The following is a 22692-nucleotide window of genomic DNA, read 5'->3' as shown; positions in this document are numbered from 1 at the left end:
GACGCACGAGAGGCAACCATACATTGATATTTCTCTCCCTCTCTCCTTCCCTTCCCCTCTAAAGATAAATGAATAAAATCTTAAAAAAAAAAAAAAAAGAATGGGAATTATTTTTTTAAAAAAGCCCTGGCTGGTGTAGCTCAGTGGATTGAGCACGGGCTTCGAACCAAAGAGTCGAGGTTCAATTCCCAGTCAGGGCATATGCCTGGGTTGTGGGCCCGGTCCCCAGTGGCGGCCATGTGAGAGGCAACCACACATTGATGTTTCTCTCCCTTTCTTTCTCCTTCCTTTCCCCTCTCTCTAAAAATAAAAAAAAAAAGAAATAAAGTATTTTAAAAATAAAAATTTAATTTAAAAAATCCTTAGTACTCAGAATTACGTAAAGGAAAATCCCATACTTCTGTACCATTTTCACTCAGTAGCTACCACAGTTAACAATTTGAGATGTATATATATACACATATCCTTGCAAATATTTTTATGTGTGTATAACCACATAGTTTATTTTTAATGGAACCGTGCTGTATGTTTTAGCAGCTCGCTTTTCTCACTTATAAAGTATCACGAACATCTTAACATGTTAATGTCTTTAAATCTACCTCATTTTTTTTTACTATAGTTGTCCATAGTATGGAGGCCATAATTTCTTTAACCATTCCCCTATTGATGATACACTGTTTGTGAGTTTTTTAAATGATAAACAAGTTTGCATGGCCATCTCTGTTATGTATTTTGGGTGTATGTGGAAATATGTTAAATTGCCAAAAATAGAGTACAGTAATTGGGTCAGAATGTATGTACTTAGTAAATGTTGATGTGTTCTATCAAAATGACCTCCAAAATAGCTGTGCTAAATTACATAATAAGAGATTTTGAATACTGTTTGCTATATTTAGGTAACTTCTAAACAAGACTTTCTTTAAAAGTCACCTCTTTTCCCCTTTGGTAATTATGAAAGGTGAAATACTTGTGTTACTGGGGAGACCCAAGTTGGGAGAGTCCCCCACTCCTCAGTTCTTGCCTTGCTCTTGCTCTCAAGAGAAGAATTCAAGCAAGAGGCATCACATACAGTGGAAATAAGATGGCAAGTTTATTTATGAAATACACTTAAGCACAAAGCCGCAAGTGGGCACCCAGCTAGTCTGAGAGCTCCAACTGTTGGGGTTTAGGATTTTTATGATTGTAGAGAACTTCTAGGTTCCCTTTCCTCCTACCCTTCCAGACCTTGGGATTAATACATGGTTCCAAAGACTTCTTTCCCAGCTAGTGGAAAAGGTACATATAGAACTTCAAGGACTCCCTTTCTCCTACACTACCATAGTTTTTCTTGTGATGTTTGGAATACCTGGCAATCTCATCTGACCAGGCTCAGGAGTGCTGAGTTAATGAGCGAGGCCTGTCTCCCTCTCCCTCCCCGTCCCTGCCTTGGTTTACTATCTACCTTATCTAATACTTGTATCTTTTAGGAACTATAGATTTGGCTTATTGTGACATTCTATACAGAGATTTGAAGAAAGGTCTTGAAGGCCTTGTGCTTGAAAGCCTTCTTCATCTAATTTACCTAACCACTCCCTATGATATGGCTTCGCAGTGTGACCCTGATTGGATGATATATTTCAGACAGGTGAGCATATAAGGTTCTTCAATATAGGCTACTTACTCTATTAGTGATAAAATTATTTTTGTCAAGTGATTGTTCACTTTTTCTATTAAAATATATTTGAAATTGGGTCTTTAGTTCTTTCAGTTTCTAAAATAGTAATATGGCAATAGCATTTTTGGTTCATTCAACTTAAATATTACTTTTCTGTTAAATATAAATATGTCATTATCAAAAAAATAAAGGTACAAAAAAGAAAAAAAGGATCATTCCTGCTTCTATTTCCCCAAAGATAGTTACCATCTGGTTTGGTGACCACTGCATTTTATAATGTCTAGAATCTAGATAAAACCACAAAGGCCATCTCTGTTGATTGAGAGTATAAGTACACAAAAGCTCTGTCAGAGCCAAGAATGATGATATACCAGACCTAGTAATATTAGTAACTGAGAAGGAATGTCAATTTTATCACAAGATAGAACTGGTCCTATTTATTACAAAAGCAAGTAGTAAAATACAGCCTATTATGATTTTATTGTAAATAGAATAAATGGGTGAACACATATTAGGCAGAAGTAGTATGCAGCTTTTATTTGCTGGAAACTAGCTTTATTTCTAATGTCATGTTTTAAAATTATTCCTGTAACTATATAATGCACTTACTTTCAAAAGCATTCCCTCTTCCCCCACCAAAGTCTTCCAATATTAAAAAGGATTTGTGTCTGTGACTTAAAGTAATTCTACTAAAGTATGTTATATTTTAATAATATTTTTAAGTTTTCTCTTTGTTAAAAATTACATTTTTTTAATCTTTAAAAATATGAACATGCGATATAGGAAATACTGGATTTGGTTCAAATGGTATTTTTAAACTTACAATTAGATTTTTCTGTATAATTGCTTTTTTTTCTGTGTAGTTTAACCAGCTCAGTCCAGCAGAACAAAATGTGGCTGCTCTTATTGGAGTCTCTGAAAACTATATTGGGAAGAAGGCATCAGGTCAAGCTATCAAGAAGGTACCATAGTCTTTTTTTTTCCTTCCTAAATAACTAAGTTGATTTAACAAAATTAATGTTGTAGTATTATCTCCCTTGTTGACTTGATGTATTTATTTCATATTTGTTTTCTTTAAATTAATATAATTCCTATTTTACTATTTAGAACATCTGAGGACCAGAAATTTAGACATTTTTGAAAAGCTATTTCTGGGCAGTGTGATGGCCTTTTTTGTATCTTTGTATTCTAAAATATTCTGTCATGTACATGTAAGGCTTTTATCATAGGGAAATGTAAACATTATTAATCTGTTTTTTCCTAGCCTACTTACTGCACAGTATAAAAATCATAAATAATATTTATAAAATGTTTTTATATTAACTAATCCTGAAATAAATTCACTTCAAGGGAGAAAATTTTATTTCCTAGAAACTTTTTATTAGGCATTTTACTTGATGTCAGAGATTCTAAGATAGGACAGGTTTAGGGTTTTTATTGTTGGTGTTGTTGGTTGTCCTCAGAGAACTTCCAATCTAATATTTGACCTACATAAAATATTCTGGAAGGTTAAAGTGGATAAACTAATACTATTTTGTTTGATATTTTATAGTTTGGGGTTTTAAAGTTTAGTCAACAAGCATGAAGCAAGTGTCTAATGCATGCACTAAGAGAGGTGGAAATAATTCTTTGGCTAACATGTCTTCAAATTCCTTAAGTTAATATCATTTTTTACCTCATAATATACACGTTTTTCACTTTTAATTTTCTTTGATACTCCAGTCTTCACTGAAACCTAATTATCTTCCTATTATTTCCCCTACATCTTTTTAATTTACATAGATATTACTGACTTCATTTTGAAAAATAGAAGATGGTGTTTACTTTCATTTCAATTGAATTATGCAACTGTCCTATGTATTGCTGTATCATAAAATTATAAATAGATATTATAAATATATAGTACTTCAGTGTTCGTGTTGTCACAATATTTAGATTGAGTCTTTTACCTTAGAAATGGCTATATTGTTTAGACCCTCAAAATGTTGAATTAAAATATTTGTTCAACTTTTTATAACCAAGTCTCAAATATAAAATAAACACAAAACCATATTTTAAAGATCATGTTAATATGAAACTTACTACCAAATAATAAACATTTATAAAATTCCATTAAAATAATATATCTTTTAAAACTTGAATCAAAACTTATTTTTGTTATATTTTATAAAGTATAGTCAATAAATGTTTATTCAATTGATAATTATATTTTAAAATGGTTTGGGCATGAATTTTTCTTAATTACAAATGAATTAATTACTAGTTTAATGTTTGAGGTATCTTTATTTGTAATTCTAGAGAACATGATATTTACCTAAAATATAAATTGATTTCTCCACATTAAAGAGGACACCCATACCCTCTTTTCTTTAAACATTTCTTGTAAAAGATCTTGAAATTGGCATAAAGTATTTTATCTCACCTTGTAATATAATTTTATCATTTTTCTTGACTTAGAAAATGCTTTTTCAGCAAAATCTACATTGACTGAAGTTATGGTTAATAACAGATACACTACAATTGGGAAATTAAAAAGCAATCTTTTTCTACTTTTTGTTTAACTCTCGTGTTTTTTAGCTTCAGTATCAACATGCAGAATCCTAATTCGTATATTCTTCAATATGTCAGTCTAAGTTCTCATTTCAAACATTCTATTACTATAATAGAGGACGTAATTGTAGATTTTATATCTACTTTTTCAAATTCATCCTTTTCCTCTGCCCTCTTATTTGAAACATGAGTTTATTTAGTTTCTAAGTTAGCTTAATATTAACTATGAATTACTTTACATAAAAAATAGTTACTAGACACCACAGGCAAAAGCAAGTACACAGAATAGAAATTGTCAACTACATATAGCATTTTTCTCTTTCAGTGTTTTAACTTTGGAAACATTAATTATTTATCATGACTATATGGAAATCATAGAGTCTAATATTTACTCAGTTTATAATATAGGCAGGTTTATTAACATATTTACCTAAATAAGTGCATTTGTCTAATTTATAAACACATTCACACATGTATATATAACCTATAAATACCACAGGAAATGTAAAATTCTCCTCCTATATTCTTTGCTAGGGCTGCTTCATAAATTAGTGCAAACTGGGTATCTTAAAACAACAAAAATTTATTCTGTCACAGTTCAGGAGACCAGAAGTCTACAAACAAATGTTAGTGGGGTTGGTTCCTTCCAGAGGCTCTAAGAAAGAAACCATCTTGCCTGTGTCCTAGCTTTCAGTGCTTGCTGGCAACCCTTGGTTTTCCTGGGCTTGTAGATGCATACCTCCCATGTCTGCCTCCATCTTCACATTGCCTTCTTGTCTTGTCACTCTGTGTCCCCTTTTCTTACAAGGACGATTTTTCTAATAATTTGTATTAAATAAACCAGCCCTAAAGGGCCCACTGTAAATCTAGGATGAGTTCCACTCAAGATCCTTGAGTAGTCACATCTGCCAAGATCCCATTCCCAAATAAGGCCACGTTCACAGTTACCAGGGTTAGGACCCAAACACCATTTTTTAGTAGGACACAGTTCATCCTACTCCACTCCCTATAAGAAGAAGTTTAATTTAAATTGGAAACAATTTGGCATATTTTCTTATACTTGGAAAAATGATAATTGATTTTAATTAATCTAACATACATGTGTTAGAACTTAGTTTTATTTCTACTGAATCATTCTTTCCTTATTCTCCTGTAGCACAGTTTTGTTTACTTTACTTTTTGTCCAATTTGAATATAATGTACATTCTTAGCAGGTTCAGTACATAAATTTATTTAATTGTGTCTTTCTAGAAGGTGGACAAGGATATTGTGAACAGACTATACCTGTCTTTTGTTCTTTATACATTGCTCAAGGAAACCAGTATTTGGAGTGTGTCTGAAAAATTTAATTTGCCTCGAGGATATATACAAAGTCTCCTCACCGCAGCTGCCACCTTCTCATCTTGTGTGTTACATTTCTGTGAGGTAATTCCATTAAATAGTTGATAGACACTGCGCATCTTCTTATTTTAACTATTACTAAACTCATAAGCCAGTTAGTATTTTCTCATTGTTGACTTATTCTGTTATTACAAAGCACTCAGAATTTATTTAAAATATTATTTTGTTTTTATCCATTTATAAAAATACTATATACATACTAAGGTAAAGATACAAAAATGACAAAATCAACTAAAGTATGTAATGAATAAGTAAAAAGCACTAGTTATCCCTGTACTTAAAACCATCACTAATAGTTTCAGGTATTTGGAATCAACTCTTAAAATGACATTTCTCCACTGATATACATTCTTTGTAAGTGTTCTTCTCATGAGTGATACCCATGTGAATGTTTGATTAATATGTTATCAATATCCAACAGCTACTGTTATCTACTTAGTTTCGTGTTCTTTTGATTGCCTCCATAATTTACCATTTTCGCTTCTAGAGTCAGGCAGCCACTTTAGGTTTCTACAACAAATGTTCATTTTATAAAGTAACTCAAGGAGAAAACTTTGTTTTTAGCCATATGCATTTGTGATGGATTCATTTAAGTCTTTACTAAAAGAAGCTTTCAGAATTTCCTTAAACAGAGAGACAACAAAATATTAGCAACAGAAAACACAGCCAGAACACAGAACATTGAACTTTTCAGAAGTCTGATAACAACAAATTCTTCAGCCTGACCAGTAAGAGGGGCAAAACCAGCAGCTGGTGGAGCAGGGTTGCACAGGAAAACTGGGTCAGACAGACTCAGGCGTGCGGATCCCAGGCGTGGGGTTGCAATGGGCGGACCCAGTGAGCGACCCGCAGACCCAGCGAGGGCTCAGGGCAGGGGGTTGACTGTGGTCGAGCATTCCTGCGCAGATAGACCAGCGAGGGAGTGGGCAGTGAGACGGGACCATGCCTCTCCTCAGCGGCGAGAGGCAGCTGAGGGAGCCGCCATTTCCCCACTCTGACCCCGCCCCCCACATATGGATCACAACCCAGCAACCTAGGTAGCCCCGCCCTGGTGAACACAGAAGGTGCCTCTCCTCATACGTAACAGGCGCAAACAGATCAAAACATGGCTCAAGAACAACTCAGAGCCCCAGAGCCCATAAATCTAAGTGAACAAGAAATTGCCAACCTGTCAGAGGCACAGTTCAAAACACTGGTGATCAGGATGCTCACAGAACTGGTTGATTTTAGCCACAAATTAGAGGAACATATGAAGGCTAAACTAATTGAAATGAAGAGAAATGCACAGGAAACCAATAGTGATGGAAAGGAAACTGGGAATCAAATCAAGGGAGTGGACCAGAAGGAAGAAAAAAATGACCAAACAGAAAAGAATGAAGAAAGAAGATTTCAAAAATATAAGGAGAAGCTTAGGAACCTCCAGGACATCTTTAAACGTTCCAACATCCGACTTATAGGGGTACCAGAAAGGGAAGAGGAACAGTCATGAGTGGAAACCTTATTTGAACAAATAATAGAGGAGAACTTCCCCATTATGGCAAAGGAAATAGACTTCCAGGAAATCCAGGAAGCTCAGAGAGTCCCAAAGAAGGTGGACCCAAGAAGTAACACACCAAGGCACATCATCATTACATTAGCCAAGATTCAAATGAAGGAGAGAATCCTAGAAGCAGCAAGAGCTAAGGGGACAGTCACCTACAAAGGAGTTCCAACCTGACTGTCAGCTGATTTCTCAAAAGAGACCTTACAGGCAAGAAGGGGCTGGAAAGAGGTATTCCAAGTCATGAAATCCAAAGACCTACATCCAAGATTGCTCTATCCAGCAAAACTCTCATTTAGAATGGAAGGACAGATAAAGTGCTTCTCAGATAAGATCAAATTCAAGGAGTTCATCATCACCAAGCCCTTATTATATGAAATGTTAAAGGGACTTACCTAAGAAAAAGAAGATAAAAAAGATGAACAGTGAAAGGACATCAAACTCACAGTTATTAACAACCACACCTAAAACAAAAGCAAACTAAGAGGACAGCTGGATCAGGAGCAGAACCATAGAAATGAAGATCTCATGGAGGGTTAGCAACAGGGGAGTGGGAGGAGGAGAAGGAGGGAGAAGGTACAGAAAATAAGTAGCATAGATGGTAGGTAGAAAATAGGGGGTGCAAGAATAATATGGGAAATATAGAATCTAAAGAACTTGAGACACGTGGACATAAACTAAAGGGGGGAATGGTGGGGGCAGGGGGGTGCAGGGTGGAGGGGAATGAAGGGAGGAATAGAACAAGTGTAATGGCATAATCAATTAAGTCAAAAAAACAAAACAAAACAAAACAAATTTCCTTAAACACAACAAAGCTTGCCAGACTTTTCTACTCAGATAACTTTTTGACAAACTTATGATATAAGTCACTTTTGCTGTATTTAAGTTCTTATTATTGGGTAGCATAATATCTTTTTCATATTTGTTTTTGTACTTGATTTTTTAAAAAGAACTTTTTCCCCCATGACTCCTATTTTTAAACGTAAAATCTGCTTCATTTTCTCTATCTTAAATCTCCATATTCTGTATGAGTATATGGCAGTTAACTCTGTCATACATACTAATGAGTAAATAATCTAAAATACTTAACTTTGCATTGAATGATACTTATTTTAGCAAATTTATCTTTCTAAATACCTTCTACATTAGAAGCTGTTTTTTTAACATTAGCTTACATTCCCTAATCCCATGCTAGCTAAGCAGAAGAAAAAAATTAGTAACAAGAAGCTAGCCTTTAAGCCCTTAAAATGTATTTTAAGTTTTCTATGTTGTCTTCATATTTAAAGATGTTTTCCCTAATATTCTATCCCTTTGTTTTAATTAGGACTATAAGAACTTCAGCTTTGTAGAATTGTTTGACTAAAAGAATATGTCGAACTTGAAAAAACAACTACTATTATTGGATAGTTGATCCTAGAAAATTTTACCTGACAACTTGTACACTCATGAATGTGTTTTCAATATATTAAAGTTTTTTTTCTCTTAAATAGTTATGTGAGTTGTAAAAACTAGGACACCAAGTATATTAATTAAGCTGCTTTTAACTACAAGTAACAGAAAAACCCCCACTGAAAATTAAACAATAGGAAAAAAGAGATCTTAGATAACAGGAAAGCAAGAACTGAGGCAGTTCCAGGGGTGATTGATTCATAGTTATATGCAAGGTTACCTTTTCTTTACTTCACTCTCCCATCTTTAGTGCCTTAACTCCTTTCTTAGTGATCACAAAATGGCTACCCAATTCTGTTCCAACCATCACATTCTCTAACAGTAATACTGAAAGCTTAAAAAGGGACTTTAAAAAATAAGCTGCTGTTATAGGAAATTTCAAGTATATATAAAAAAAGGCAAAATAATATAATAAATACTCATTTACCCATCCAGCTTCAACAATTATTGACTCATGGCTTCCAATACTTTTATTGTATTAAGTATTTTTACACTGAGCATCATCTTGCATTGGAATCCTTCCATATTTAATATTTTGTCTTCAGGATGAATTCCCAGAAGTAGGAATTGTTTTCAGTCATTTAGGAAAGGAAAACTATGCATCTACTTGCTGGTATTTTAATAAAAATGAATAGAACTCTTCTACTGACTTATATTTTAATTTTTTAATCATCCCCAAAACCACTTTATCAGATTCAACATAGTCTGTGCCTTGTGTCCTGATAATAATTTTGTTTGGAATTATTATTTACCTCTGGCTTAACCCAAGTTCCAAAAGTTACATAAAGGAACATCCTCTCTGAGCCCCCTACTATGCAAACTAAACTTTGAAATGACTTGCCAGACTTAAATTCTGTATATTTCTTTGTGTTCTGCAGGAACTTGAGGAGTTTTGGGTTTATAGAGCCCTTCTGGTAGAACTTACCAAGAAGTTGACTTACTGTGTAAGGGCAGAATTAGTCCCGCTCATGGAAGTGACTGGAGTTTTAGAGGTCAGTAGCTTCCCAGTTTCCCAGTTGAGATGTTTTCAACTAACCATAAAGTTTTGTCACAGGGTAAGTGACAACAACAGCCTTATGGAAATCTTTTTTGTTTCTTCAATTATTTGCTGCCATGGCCTCCTAGAAATCCTCTGTTAATCTGGAAGCACAAATGTATAAACAAATAACAATAGGGAAAGGTGATGCTCTCCCAGTATATGTGTGCTCTACTCATCCTTAACATCTATTCCTTCCTTCACTTGAGTAAACAAGTACCATCTGTTGTTTAGACTTCGTGCTTGTTTAAGGTACCAGTATTAGTTGGTAACAAGGCTTACTTACATATTTTAAGAGACTTAGAAGAACGTATTCTCACCTGGTTTTTCAGCTTTCTCTTTTTACCAGCCCTTAATTTAAATTTATTCTCTGTTACTCATTTCTTGAATAAGAGAAGCTTTTCTGCTTGGGAACACACACACACACACCACAATCCCCTCAGTAGATAGTAACATTTTAAGGATACTAGACTAGAATATTTTCAGTAGGGTCTGAAATAATGCCCCTAGCTTAAGTGCCATAATAGATTTCTCATTGCTGATTGCAACACATATCAGTTGATATAAGCTGCACAGAGGCTATTTTTCAATCATATTGGAACCACCCAAATACATCTTTTTTTTTTTAGGAGTTTTTAAAATTACTTTATTGTCGTTTAATTACGGTTGTCTGCATTTTCTCCCCACCACTCTCCCTGACCCCAGCCAAACCCACCTCCCTCCCTTGCTTCCACCCTCCCCCTTGGTTTTGTCTTTGTGTCCTTTATAGTAGTTCCTGAAAACCCTTCTCCCCACTGTCCCTTCCCCGCTCCCCTTTGGCTATTGTTAGATTGTTCTTAATTTCAATGTCTCTGGTTATATTTTGCTTGCTTTTTTTCTTTTGTTAATTATGTTCCAGTTAAAGGTGAGATCATATGGTATTTGTCCCTCACTGCCTTGCTTATTTCACCTAGCACTCTAGTTCCATCCCTACTGTCCCAAAGGATAGGAGCTCCTTCTTTCTCTCTGCTGCATAGAATTCCATTATGTAAATGTATCATAGTTTTTTGATCCATTCATTTACTGATGGGCACTTATGTAAGTTGCTTCCAGCACTTGGCTATTGTAAATTGTACTTCTATGAACACTGGGGTGCATAGGTTCTTTTTGATTGGTGTTTCAGGACTATTAGGGTATAATCTCAGCAGTGGATTGCTGGGTCAAAAGGCAGTTCCATTTTTACTTTTCTGAGGAAATTTCATACTGTTTTTCATGGTGGCTGCACCAGTCTGCAGTCCCACCAACAGTGCACTGGGGTTCCCTTTTCTCCACATCCTCTCCAATACTTGTTTGTTGATTTGTTTATGGTGGCCATTCTGATGGTTATGAAGTGGTATTTCATTGTGGTTTTAGTTTGCATCTCTGATAGCTAGTGATGCTGAACATCTTTTCATAGGTCTCTAGACCCACTGTATGTCCTCCTTGGAGAAATGTCTGTTCAAGTTCTTTGCCCACTTTTCAATTGTGTTGCTTGTCTTGTTAGAGTGGAGTCATGTAAGTTCTTTGTATATTTTGGAGATCAATCCCTTGTCTGAGGTATCATTGGCAAATATGTTTTCCCATATAATTGGTTCTCTTTTTATTTTAATGCTGTTTTCTTTAGCCATGAAGGAGCTTTTTAATTTGATGCAGTCCCATTTGTTTATTCTTTCCTTTATGTCCCTTGCTTTAGGGGACATGACATATCAGTGAAGATGTTGCTGCCTAGAATGTCTGAGATTTTCCTGCCAATGTTTTCTTCTAGGATGTTTATGGTGTCATGACTTATATTTAAGTCTTTTATTCACCTTGAATTTATTTTTGTGTATGATATAAGTTGGTGATCAAGTTTCATTTTTTTGTACATAGCTGTTCAGATCTCCCAATACCATTTGTTGAAGAGGCTATTTTTACTCCATTTTATGCTTCTTCCCCCTTTGTCAAATATTAATTGACCGTAGAGACTTGGGTTTATTTCTGGGTTCTCTGTTCTGTTCCATTGGTCTATGTGCCTGTTTTGATGCCAGTACCAGGCTGTTTTGATTACAGTGGCCTTGTAATACAGTTTGGTATCAGGTATTGTTATCCCTCCTGCTTTGTTTTTCTTTCTCAAAATTGCTGCAGCTATTTGGGGTTGTTTATGGTTCCATATAAATTTCTGAAATCAAATACATCTTTTGAAATATATTTTCAGGATTCTGATGTGATATCTCTTCATGTTTACTTTATTATCTTAGTGTATTCCTATCTCTTGCATGTGAAATTTTTCCCTTTAATAAAACAGTTATTTTTTCCAAATTCCAAATTCTGATCCTACTGATTTTTGTAATACTTTTCAGGGTCGAGCAAAACAGTTATACAATGCAGGTTATAAAAGTCTAGCACACTTAGCTAATGCAGATCCTGAAGTGCTAATAAGGACAATTGATCACTTATCAAGACGCCAGGCCAAGCAAATTGTTTCATCAGCAAAGGTAAGCCAACTATTTTTTAATCTTTATGACATTTTGTGTTATTATCTCCTTATGCCTTAGACATGAAAACAAATAGACCCAGAAGCATAAACTCATAATATATGGATAAAAATAGTATATCTGCTATGATAAAAGGCTATAAAGAGAAAAAGGACCTCCTAAAAAACACAATTTTAAGAGCTCATTGAAGTACAAGGAAGTCTAGATAGAATTCATTAAATTCTGTCTCCTTACAGCCTTTCACAGAAGTCCTTTCCTCAGCACACTCAACATCTGGTTTTTCTGTTTTTGACAACGAGCTTACAACCTCAAAAAGTACATAGTTCTGTTTTTGGACACTTTCAATATCACAAAGAGGATCCCATTATAACGAGGCTCAATTTTGCCTTCTTATAATGTTGACCATTGTATTGTAATACTACCTTCTGAAACTATTCTATTTCTTCATTCATGTGGTAGTTTTTCACATATTTAAAAACAGTTCTCACTATCAACAAGGGTTTCTCTTTTCTGTTTGTTTCAACTGTTTTAAATAACCTAGTACTGTCCTAGTTACCCTTTGCTAGATGCAGTCCTATGTGTCATTACTCTCCTCAATGTGGGTAAAGCCACTACATAGCAGTTTGGGATTATTTCCTTCTTGATTTCAACTGTAGTTCTATTCTGGTAGCCTGAGATTGCTTAGCTTTTTAAAAAACTACATTGCTACACTATTGTTATATACAGATCAGAATGAGCTAAAAAATAAGTTTCCATCTAACTTTTTTGAACAGTGCTCACACTGTTTATAATATCTTCATTGATTTTTATAAAAGTGCCATCACTATTATCTTCAATTTAATGACACTAAAATCGACCTTGTTCTATTAGATTGGAAGTGTGTAGTGTTCATAGTGATGAAGTTATAGGAATTTTCATTGCAATAGCAGCTAGCACAGTATTCAGCCTAGAGTAGGTGTTTAATATATGTTTGAATGAATTAGTGAATGAATTAATTAATAAATAAATAAATAAAATAATTTCTTTTAAAGAAATTAAGTGATTTACCCAAGGAAACACAAGATAAGTAAGTTGTAGAGCCAGGACTGAGGAATTAGACTATATTATTAAGAATACAGCCCTGGCTGGTGAGGCTCAGTGGATTGAGTGCTGGCTGCCAACCAAAGGGTCACTGGTTTCATTTCTAGTTCAGGGCACATGCCTGGGTTGCAGGACAGGTCCCCAGTAGGGGGCATGGGAGAAGCAACCACACAATGATGGTTCTCTTCCTCTCTTTCTCCCTCCCTTCCCTGCTTATAATAAATAAATAAATAAATAAATAAATAAATAAATAAATAAATAAATAAAATGCAAGCAGCTGTAATTGAACAACAATAAAACAATTTTAAAAATCTTTAAAAAAGAATGCAAATGGAGCTATAGTAACAATGGACAAAAAGAGTGACTTTAAATTTTAAGAGTTTATTAGACAAGTTCAAGCATAAGCAATTCATAGCTGATATGGGGAATTGGTGTTGTATCCAGGGACCCACACTTCTGTGTCATTCTCAATACATTGCTTCTACCTTATGCACTAAGATATGTCCTTTTTGCTTTACTGACAGCTTGAAAGAGAAAAAATTGATATTTTATGCAGGATTTTGAATAGTGGAGTAGGTCAGAGGTTGCAAACAGGGGAGTAAGAATGAAAATAGGAAACCATTTAGAATTATATTGAGGTCATGCAGTTTTTTGTGGTAATACCACAGAAATGATGTGTGTCCTCCTTGGGACACTGTGCCAGGAGCCAGAGAGTGTCAGTTGGTTTCAGTACTGATAATACTATGATCATTTGATTAAGTGTCTTCTGCCTTTGGGACTTAAAACAGCTATTTTATTTTATTCATTTTTTGTGAATTAGGAATTCTGGAAGAGTGTGGCTGGGTATTTTTCCTGGAACCTCATACAGTTACAGTCAGATTTCAAGTGGAACTGTAGTCATCTAAAGGCTTGACTTGATTGGATATCCAAGATGGGTCACTCACATGACTGGCAGATGAAAAGTACCTTTATTCTGGGGCTTTCAGGTGGAGCTTTCTTTCCATGGGGCTTGGGTCTCTAATTGCATGGCAACCAGGTTTTCTTTTCTTTTTTTTCAAGATTATATTTATTTTTAGAGATAGGGGAAAGGAGGGAGAGAAACATCAATGTTCGAGAGAAACATTGATCAGTAGCCTCTCACATGCCCCCAACTAGACCTGGCCCACAACACAGGCACGTGCCCGACTGAGAATCAAATTGGCAACCTTTCAGAACACAGTCTGACACTCAGTTGACAGAGCCACACCACCCAGGGCACAACTGGATTTTTAGAGGAAATGTTCATAAAGTAAACATTTTGAGAAATCAAGTCAGAAAAGAGAAGAAACCTTATAAACTAATTTCAGAAGTTATGTAGTCTCCTGTATAGAACTGGTTACTAGAAGGCTATTAAAATCAATTCAGATTGAAAGGAAGGGGAATTAGACCCCCATCTCTCCATGAGGGGAATGCCAAGCAATTTTCATTCATCTTTAATGTTTGGCCTCTGGTCGCAAATTATTTACATTTCTCCCACATACAAAATAGGTTCATCCCTAAAAGATTTATTTCTTTATGGAATCAAACTCAGGCTGGACCTCAATGTCCATACCCTTCTAAATCAAGTCTAAGTGATAGACCACCTACACTGGTGAAACGGATAGGATAACCACAGTCCTATTCAAAAAGAGGGAAAATGAGTGGTACATCTGATATCCAGACAAGTATATATGGCTAGATTCTTGATTAGGAGCCAGTTCTGCTCTCTGAGAATGATTCTTCCTAGCTCCAAATTCCCTCATCTGAATCATTCTTTTCTTTTTTTCTTTTTTCTTTTTTTAAAATATATTTTATTGATTATGCCATTACAGTTGTCCTATTCCCCCCTTTCATTCCCCTCCACCCTGCACATCCCCTCCCCCACCATTCCCCCCTTTTAGTTTATGACCACATGTCACAAGTTCTTTAGATTCTATATTTCCCATACTATTGTTGCCCTTCCCCCTATCTATTTTCTACCTACCGTCTATGCTACTTATTTTCTGTACCTTTTCCCTCCTTCTCCTCCTCTCACTCCCCTGTTGCTACCCCTTCATGTGATCTTCATTTCTATGATTCTGCTCCTGATCTAGCTGTCCTCTTAGTTTGCTTTTGTTTTAGGTCTGTTTGAGTTTGATGTCCTTTTACTGTTCATCATTTTTATCTTCTTTTTCTTAGATAAGTCTCTTTAACATTTCATATAATAAGGGCTTGGTGATGATGAACTCCTTGAATTTGATCTTATCTGAGAAGCACTTTATCTGTCCTTCCATTCTAAATGAGAGTTTTGCTGGATAGAGCAATCTTGGATGTAGGTCTTTGGATTTCATGACTTGGAATACCTCTTTCCAGCCCCTTCTTGCCTGTAAGGTCTCTTTTGAGAAATCAGCTGACAGTCAGATGGGAACTCCTTTGTAGGTGACTGTCCTCTTATCTCTGGCTGCTTCTAAGAGTCTCTCCTTCATTTTAATCTTGGCTTATGTAATTATGATGTGCCTTGGTGTGTTTCTTCTTGGGTCCAACTTCTTTGGGACTCTCTGTGCTTTCTGGATTTCCTGTGAGTCTATTGCCTTTGCCAGTTTGGGGAAGTTCTCTTTTATTATTTGTTCAAATAAGTTTTCCACTTGCTCTTTCTCTTCTCCTTCCGGTACCCCTATAATTTGGATGTTGGAACGTTTAAAGATGTCCTGGAGGTTCCTAAGCTTCTCCTTATATATTTTTTTAATATTAAATTTTATTTAGTTACTTTTCAAGTACATTTTTTTTTATTTTTTATCTATTTCCTTATATTTTTGAAATCTTCTTTCTTCATTCTTTTCTGTTTGGTCATTTTTTTTCTTCCTTCTGGTCCACTCCCTTGATTTGATTCCCAGTTTCCCTTCCATCACTATTGGTTTCCTATGCATTTCTCTTCATTTCAATTAGTTTAGCCTTCATATGTTCCTCTAATTTGTGGCTAAAATCAACCAGTTCTGTGAGCATCCTGATCACCAGTGTTTTGAACTGTGCCTCTGACAAGTTGGCAATTTCTTGTTCGCTTAGATTTATGGGCTCTGGGGCTTTGAGATCTTCTTGAGCCATAATGTTTTGGTCTGTTCATGCCTGTTAAGTGTGAGGAGTGGAGCCTCAGGTGTTCACCAGGGTGGGGCAACCCAGTCGCTGAGTTGTGACACTGTATGTGGGGGCAGGGTCAGAGAGGGGTAATGGCATTTGTTTCATGTTCTGTCTAGGATTTCAGTCCCATCTGCAGCTTCCCGCAAGCAAACTGGGCCCCCCTGGTGCCAGCTCCCTGGTGTGTGGGCCTGTGCACCCTCCAGGACCCTGTGGGTCTCTCCAACAAACTCTCTGTGAGCCTGGGAGCTTCTCCCAGCACCTCAACCCCAAAAGTTTTTCCAATTGGTGCTTTTAGGCTTTCATTCCCATCACTGGGGCCCTAACCTGCGCAGTCTGTCTCACTGCTCGCTCTTCTGCCTGGTTTATCTGTGTACAAATGTGTGACTGCTGTCAGCCAGCCTGCCACCTTGCACTTTCACTGGGTCTGCCTGTTGCCACCCCACACTTGGGATCTGCCAACCACTGCCTGCGCTCCTGGGTTGGTGGGGCTGATTTCTCCTACCTGACCCCGCTCCACCAGCCACTGACTCTGCCCCTCTTACAGTTTGTTGTTATTGGACTTCGGTACAGGTCAATTTTTTGTGTTTTGGTTCCATTTTTGTTACTAAAACTTTGTTGTCTTTAAACTTGGTTGTGCAAGGAGGCACACTATTTCCACCTATGCCTCCGTCTTGGCCAGGAGTCCATTCTTTTCTTTTTTTTTTAAGATTTTTTATTTACTTATCTTTAGAGAGGAAGGGAAGGAGTGAAGGAGAGAAACATCAATCCCTGGTTGCCCCTCGTGAGTCCCCTGCTGGGAACTGGCCCACAGCTCAGGCATGTGCCCCGACCAGGAATCGAACCAGGATCGTATGGTTCACAGGCCCATGCTCAATCCACTGAGCTATGCCAGGCAGGGCCATTCTTTTCTTTTTATAAGCAATGGCCCATGTCTGCAGCTAGGTAGCTTTCTCAGTCTGCTTCCTCTCTGTTGAAGTTCAAGGGTTCAGAGGTTTTTAGTTTATTATCTTTGTCTCCTTTTATTAAATATGGTATGATCTTTAAAACTTTATGAGTTTCTTATTTATGTATTTTTAATTTCCACATAGCTTGAGTTTCTTGCAGCATGGTTCCTGGGCTTTGAGAAGGGAGCATTCAAGAGGCCTTGGAATGGTCTCATTCCAAGAAACCAAGATGGAAACTTGCAAAGCTTCTTTTTAGTAGAGCTGTGGAAATCATGCAGCATTATGTCCACTGCATTTTATTAGTTACAAGTAAATCACCAAAGCCAGCACACATTGAACAGGAGAATTAAATTCAATCTGTCAGTAGAGGTGTCCGAGAATTTCTAATCATTTTTAATCCACCACACTCATTGTAGCCTTCCCCCTTCTCATGTTTTTAGTTCCTTTCTCCAACAGTGAAAAACCTGAGTCCTATTTTCATTAATATACTTACCTATTTTACTGAATCCTAAAATACTTTAAAATAATTATAGATTTGTTAAAGCAGGCTGCTGAGGAAAAAAACTTACTAACTGGAATTCAGTATCTATTTACAGCTCTTTTTGTCTTTAGTCTGAGAATATGTAATTGAAATAATGTGCCTAAGTGTTACTTTTAAAATAGGCAGTCATGTTACTCATTTGAAACACAGAGTCTCTTTGTATTCCATTTTATTTGCTCACCCCAATCCTTATGAGTGAGTTTTTTTGTTTTTGAATATATGAAACATGAAGCTATTTTCTTTAGCTTTAAATTTAAATATTTTTACTAGGGTATATCTTCATATTCTTTTATTTATGGAAGCTTCCTTAGGTTGTAGTTTTAAATATTCTGATCCATTGCTTGATTTTTTTAAAATTTTAGTTTATTGATTGACTTCAGAGAGAGAGGAAGCAGGGGAGAGAGAGCAAGAAATTGATTTGTTCTACTTATTTATGCATTCATTGATTGATTCTTTTATGTGCCCTGACTGAGAATTGAACTCGCAACCTTGACATGTCAGGATGACACTAACTAACTGAGCTACCCAGCCAAGGTTTTATTTTTCTTTTTTAGCAACTCCAATTATGTACATGTTGGATCTTCTTTGCCCATTTCCCCTTCAATTTCTCTGATTCTTTACTTCTTTCTTCATCTCATGTTCATTATCTTGATTGTTTTCCTGCTTTTTTTCCCTAGTGATCTTAATTAGGTTTTTATTCAAATTATTCTTCCCTGAACACCTCATTATTTAGTTTTTATTTCTGATATAATTTGCCTTTTTCTTGTATTTTGTCCCTGAGCTTCAACTTTTGTTTCACTTTTTTCTGTTTTTGGTCCATTTCTGTTATTAGTTTTGGACTTCTTATTAAGGATGTGTTTTTTCCCCATGTCTCCAAGTGTTTATTTGAGACTACTTAATTCTGTTTGGAATATTGTGTTACAGTGTCATGGTTTGCTTTCAAGGACAGGAATATTTATGAGCTGAAGTGCTTTGATTATCATTTTCTCTATTCTTTTTATAGGATAGTCTTGTATAATCAGAGCTGCTTATGCTTCTGCATCTCTTAGACCAAGATGGCCATTTGGAGTGATTAATGAGAATACTATTCAACAGTCTCTCTTTTGTCAGTGTAGTTTCATTAATGGGTGCCTTGTGGTGGGAGAGGAATGCAAGGAAAAGTGGTGTTCTTTGATTTTTTTAATTTCCATAATTTTCCTACAGGTGCCTAAATTTTGCCCTCTTTTTCCCCCTCAATGCCCAGCTTCCAAAGAATAGCTCTCCCTTTCACTCCTTCTTTCCCCTAGAGGTATTGCCTTTCCAAGACTGCCTCCTAGAGTTTCACATACTTTAAATCCTTTCTCATAAACAATGCTTTAATCTACTAATGTCAAAACAAGTTTGGGTTTTTATCTCCAGCTACAGAAGAATTTAGACCAAGAACACTGATGAAAACAAAGTCAGATTTATTGAGGTTCTTCAGAGGGTGAGAAAACCAAGATAAGTTCCCAAGCAATACACTCCAAGTGTGGGGCTTATGGGTTTTTATGGCTTGGGAACGCAGAAGTTGCTGGAGTTAAGGAAGAAAGTTAGCATACTTTTCCTTTTTCGAAACACTTGTCTAGGTATATGTCAGCAAAGCGAAGCATTCTGGGATTGTGCAGCACTTATTATAGGATGCAGAAAGGGATTTTCTTAACCAAGTGTTGAGTTTGTCTCTGTGATTTGTGGCTTGGCTTTAGATCTGAGAAACAAACTTTAAAGAAATCAGGCTAGTTCCTGGACCATTGTTCTATAATTACCTATTGATAACTGCCATGGTTGTGTCAGGGCTTGATTCAGTAGAGTTAATTTTGGGGAATATTTTATTCTACCCATTTCACTGAGATTCTTTTCACAGTGTTTTTGTACTTAGGGTAGACTTTCTCTATCTGAAGGTGATTTTGTTTAATCTGAGACCCTCTGTTTTTCCTCTTCCTTGTTTCATGTGTGTGTTTTGTTTTGTTTTCTCAAACCCACCTTGATCTCTGCAAACACTTTGGAATGAGAGCTTAAGAAATGGCTCTGTTGGAAATTGGTGGATTTTTTTTAACTATGAGTAATTTAAAGTAGATGGTGTCCTCTTCATTCAACTATTGCTGACACAAGTTTTGGGTATTACTTACTGGTCGGTATGGTTTTTAGAGGGCATATTGGGGGATTTGTTTCACATGGTCACCATTACCTCAGCTGCTGGAAAACTTATCTGAGTACATTTTAGTCTATTTCTCTCTATATAGATTATGTATAATCTATATAACAATATAGATTATATAGATTACAAGCATTATATGTAATACTATACTTTATACCAAATTGGTAGAGTGGATTTTTCCCTTTCACTTTTTCCCCTCAGTATGATTTTGCTGAACTTTTTATTATAAAATTTTGTAACAGAAGTAGTATAAATACCCCAATATACACAAAACCCAGCTATAATAACTACCAACATTTTATTTCCAGTTTCTAGAAAAAATAGAGGGAAAATCATTATTTGGTAAATATTCATTTATATCTACTATGTGCCATGTTTAGAAATATTTTGTTTGCTCATTATGTTTCTTTTGAAATTAACCATGTTAGTTTTAGGAACTTGAATAAAACTTCCCTTTGAAAAAGTAGTAGGTTTTCAAAAGATAGCATACTAAATTCTAAGGAATAATAAAATATGTATATGAAGGATAACATTTTCAAGTTCTAATTAAATTTTTGCAAAATTGTCTTAGGTTTTATAGATTAAAAGCTAATTTTAAGTGGTCAGTCTTCAATTAAAACAAATCTTTGAGAGTATTAGAGTTCCTTTTTTTTTTTGGTATACCAAATGTAGCAGTCAGCTAAAATGGCTTTAACTATATGCTTCAGCTTCATTTACTATGATCGCTTTTTCTTAAATGGCTATTTTTCAATCTCATTACTTTTAATGTCTAGATTGCTGATGTGTAAGGATTCAGGTGGTAAAAAATTTTAACATTTCTCCATCAATGCCTATTTTGTTCTAATGTCTTGATGTTTTTATTGTAGATGCTGTTGCATGAAAAAGCAGAAGCTTTGCAAGAAGAAGCAGAAGAGCTATTGAGGTTACCTTCTGATTTCCCTTCCATTGAAAAGGCATGAAGCTGTCTGATGAGCATTTTCAAATATGAATTGTTTTTTGTACATACGTTTTATTAAAGATTCCTTATCATTTATAAATGAAAAATTTATTTTAATTTTACATTCAGAACTGTGGATGATGTTTGAATATACCCATCACCCATAACTACAGTAACCTTCCCAGTAATAATCCATCTTACTCAAATCTTATACATTATACAATATCTGCTCGAAAATGAAATCCAACTTCCTCAACCTTGCTGCAGCCTACCTTTATAGACAGATCTTTCATCATTTCTTACCCATTTATTTCATCAAACTGGACTATTTAAAATTCCAGAATTTTCCCTGCAGTTTCCAAACCCTTCATTTCCTAACTTCTTTATTCTATTCCAAGTGCATAGAAAATTATCTTTAAAATGTGCTTACTACTTCAACTGTCAACTAAAAATGCTCAGGTTCTGTCTCCTGTATGAAAAAGTTCAAGTTCATTCTCATTCCCACCCCATGCATGAGTTCTTGCCCTTCTGTAAGTATTATGAGCCCCACATTTATGCTCATATATTTTTTTTTACTTTTCCAACAAATATTTATTATTAGTTAAGCCATGATTCAGGATCCCAGGGTGGGGTGTGCCCAGGTCCCCCTTCACCCTCCTGTGAGAAGGATGGAGGACAGAGGAAGGACAGGGTGCAGACAGTGCAGATCTTCCCAGGCAATGGGCCTTCTGTGTGGCAGTCATCTGAGGCCCATACCTGGGATGTGGACCATTTGCACATGGAAACATCATCCTCTTTAATAGTTGTTGTCTTCTCACAGCAATGGAAGTCCAGGTAGTCTTGCCAGCAGTTCCTTGTCTGGTTCTGGTTGGGGAAACAGCTCTCAAAAGGGACAGTCATAATTTTGGATTTGGTCTTGATGTCTTCTGCCACTTTGCTAACTCTTAAAAATGCCCTGAAGCAGCTTGCGGCCGAATGTGACCTTCAGTGAAGACCAGCCTGTGTCTTTTTAAATGCTATTAGTTTCAAATCTCCTGGGAGGTAGAGACCTTTTTTATCATCTTTGTATGGCACAGCACCTACCAGAATTTACTGTAGAAAGTAGGAAACTTTGTGGAGAATTAAAACTACTCAAATGAACAATTTAAAGATTCTCTTCAAACACACCTAAATATTGCCTCTCCCCACTCCCTTTTCAGAATTGTAGCTCAAATGTAGATGACTGGTTAGCTCCAAGAAAAGGGTAGTAACTACCAATATTGATTAATACTGAACTGGCTTACATAAAGTCTTACCTGTTGAGGACATCTATTGAAGACTTTGCAAATAGATTCACAGTCTAAGTTCTTCGGCCTTAACACTTTCTACCATTATAATGTAGTAATTTCCCTTCTAATTGCCATGTGCCAGGCACTATTATATGTGCTTTATGTGACTAATTTGGCCCTTATAACAACACTGTAAGACAGATACTATTATTATCCCCATTTTACAGATAGGTAAACAAACATAGGGTAATGAAAATAACTTGCTATTTTATCAACTTTTGCTCTTCCTATTTCATACCTTCTACTTTTTTTGAGTTCAATATGTTGCTCCTTTTCTATCTACTTATGCAAGGTATTTAGATAATTTTTTACCTGTTTTCCTTTCTACCATGTATATTTAAGATATACATTTCTTTAGAAATTGCTTTTAGAGGTATCCTAAAATTAACACATTGCACTTTCATATTTATCCAGTCAAAATATTTTACATTTTAA

The 22692-nt window shown here is 35.7% G+C and overlaps 1 protein-coding gene across 5 annotated transcripts in view; it reads left to right on the top strand.

Moving 5' to 3' along the window:
* HELQ (helicase, POLQ like) overlaps positions 1 to 21525 on the top strand; it is a 55908-nt gene extending 34383 nt beyond the window's left edge. For 3 of the 5 annotated variants that reach the window (XM_053666343.1, XM_053666344.1, XM_053666345.1), the window contains 6 exons: positions 1467 to 1624; positions 2518 to 2616; positions 5456 to 5629; positions 9473 to 9586; positions 11988 to 12122; positions 20859 to 21524. In XM_053666343.1, coding sequence (XP_053522318.1) covers positions 1467 to 1624; positions 2518 to 2616; positions 5456 to 5629; positions 9473 to 9586; positions 11988 to 12122; positions 20859 to 20951 — 773 coding nt within the window. In that variant the 3' untranslated portion in view covers positions 20952 to 21524. Of the gene's footprint in view, positions 1 to 1466; positions 1625 to 2517; positions 2617 to 5455; positions 5630 to 9472; positions 9587 to 11987; positions 12123 to 20858 lie in introns of all 5 variants that reach the window. The other 2 variants (XM_053666346.1, XM_053666347.1) reach the window with 1 other exon arrangement.
* The last annotated feature ends 1167 nt before the right edge of the window (positions 21526 to 22692 follow it).

This window comes from Artibeus jamaicensis, unplaced genomic scaffold (genome assembly GCF_021234435.1).
Source record: "Artibeus jamaicensis isolate MK-2021 breed Jamaican fruit bat unplaced genomic scaffold, CSHL_Jam_final contig_452, whole genome shotgun sequence".
In the NCBI taxonomy this organism is placed as follows: Eukaryota; Metazoa; Chordata; class Mammalia; order Chiroptera; family Phyllostomidae; genus Artibeus; species Artibeus jamaicensis.
This window is presented reverse-complemented; position numbering and strand designations above follow the sequence as displayed.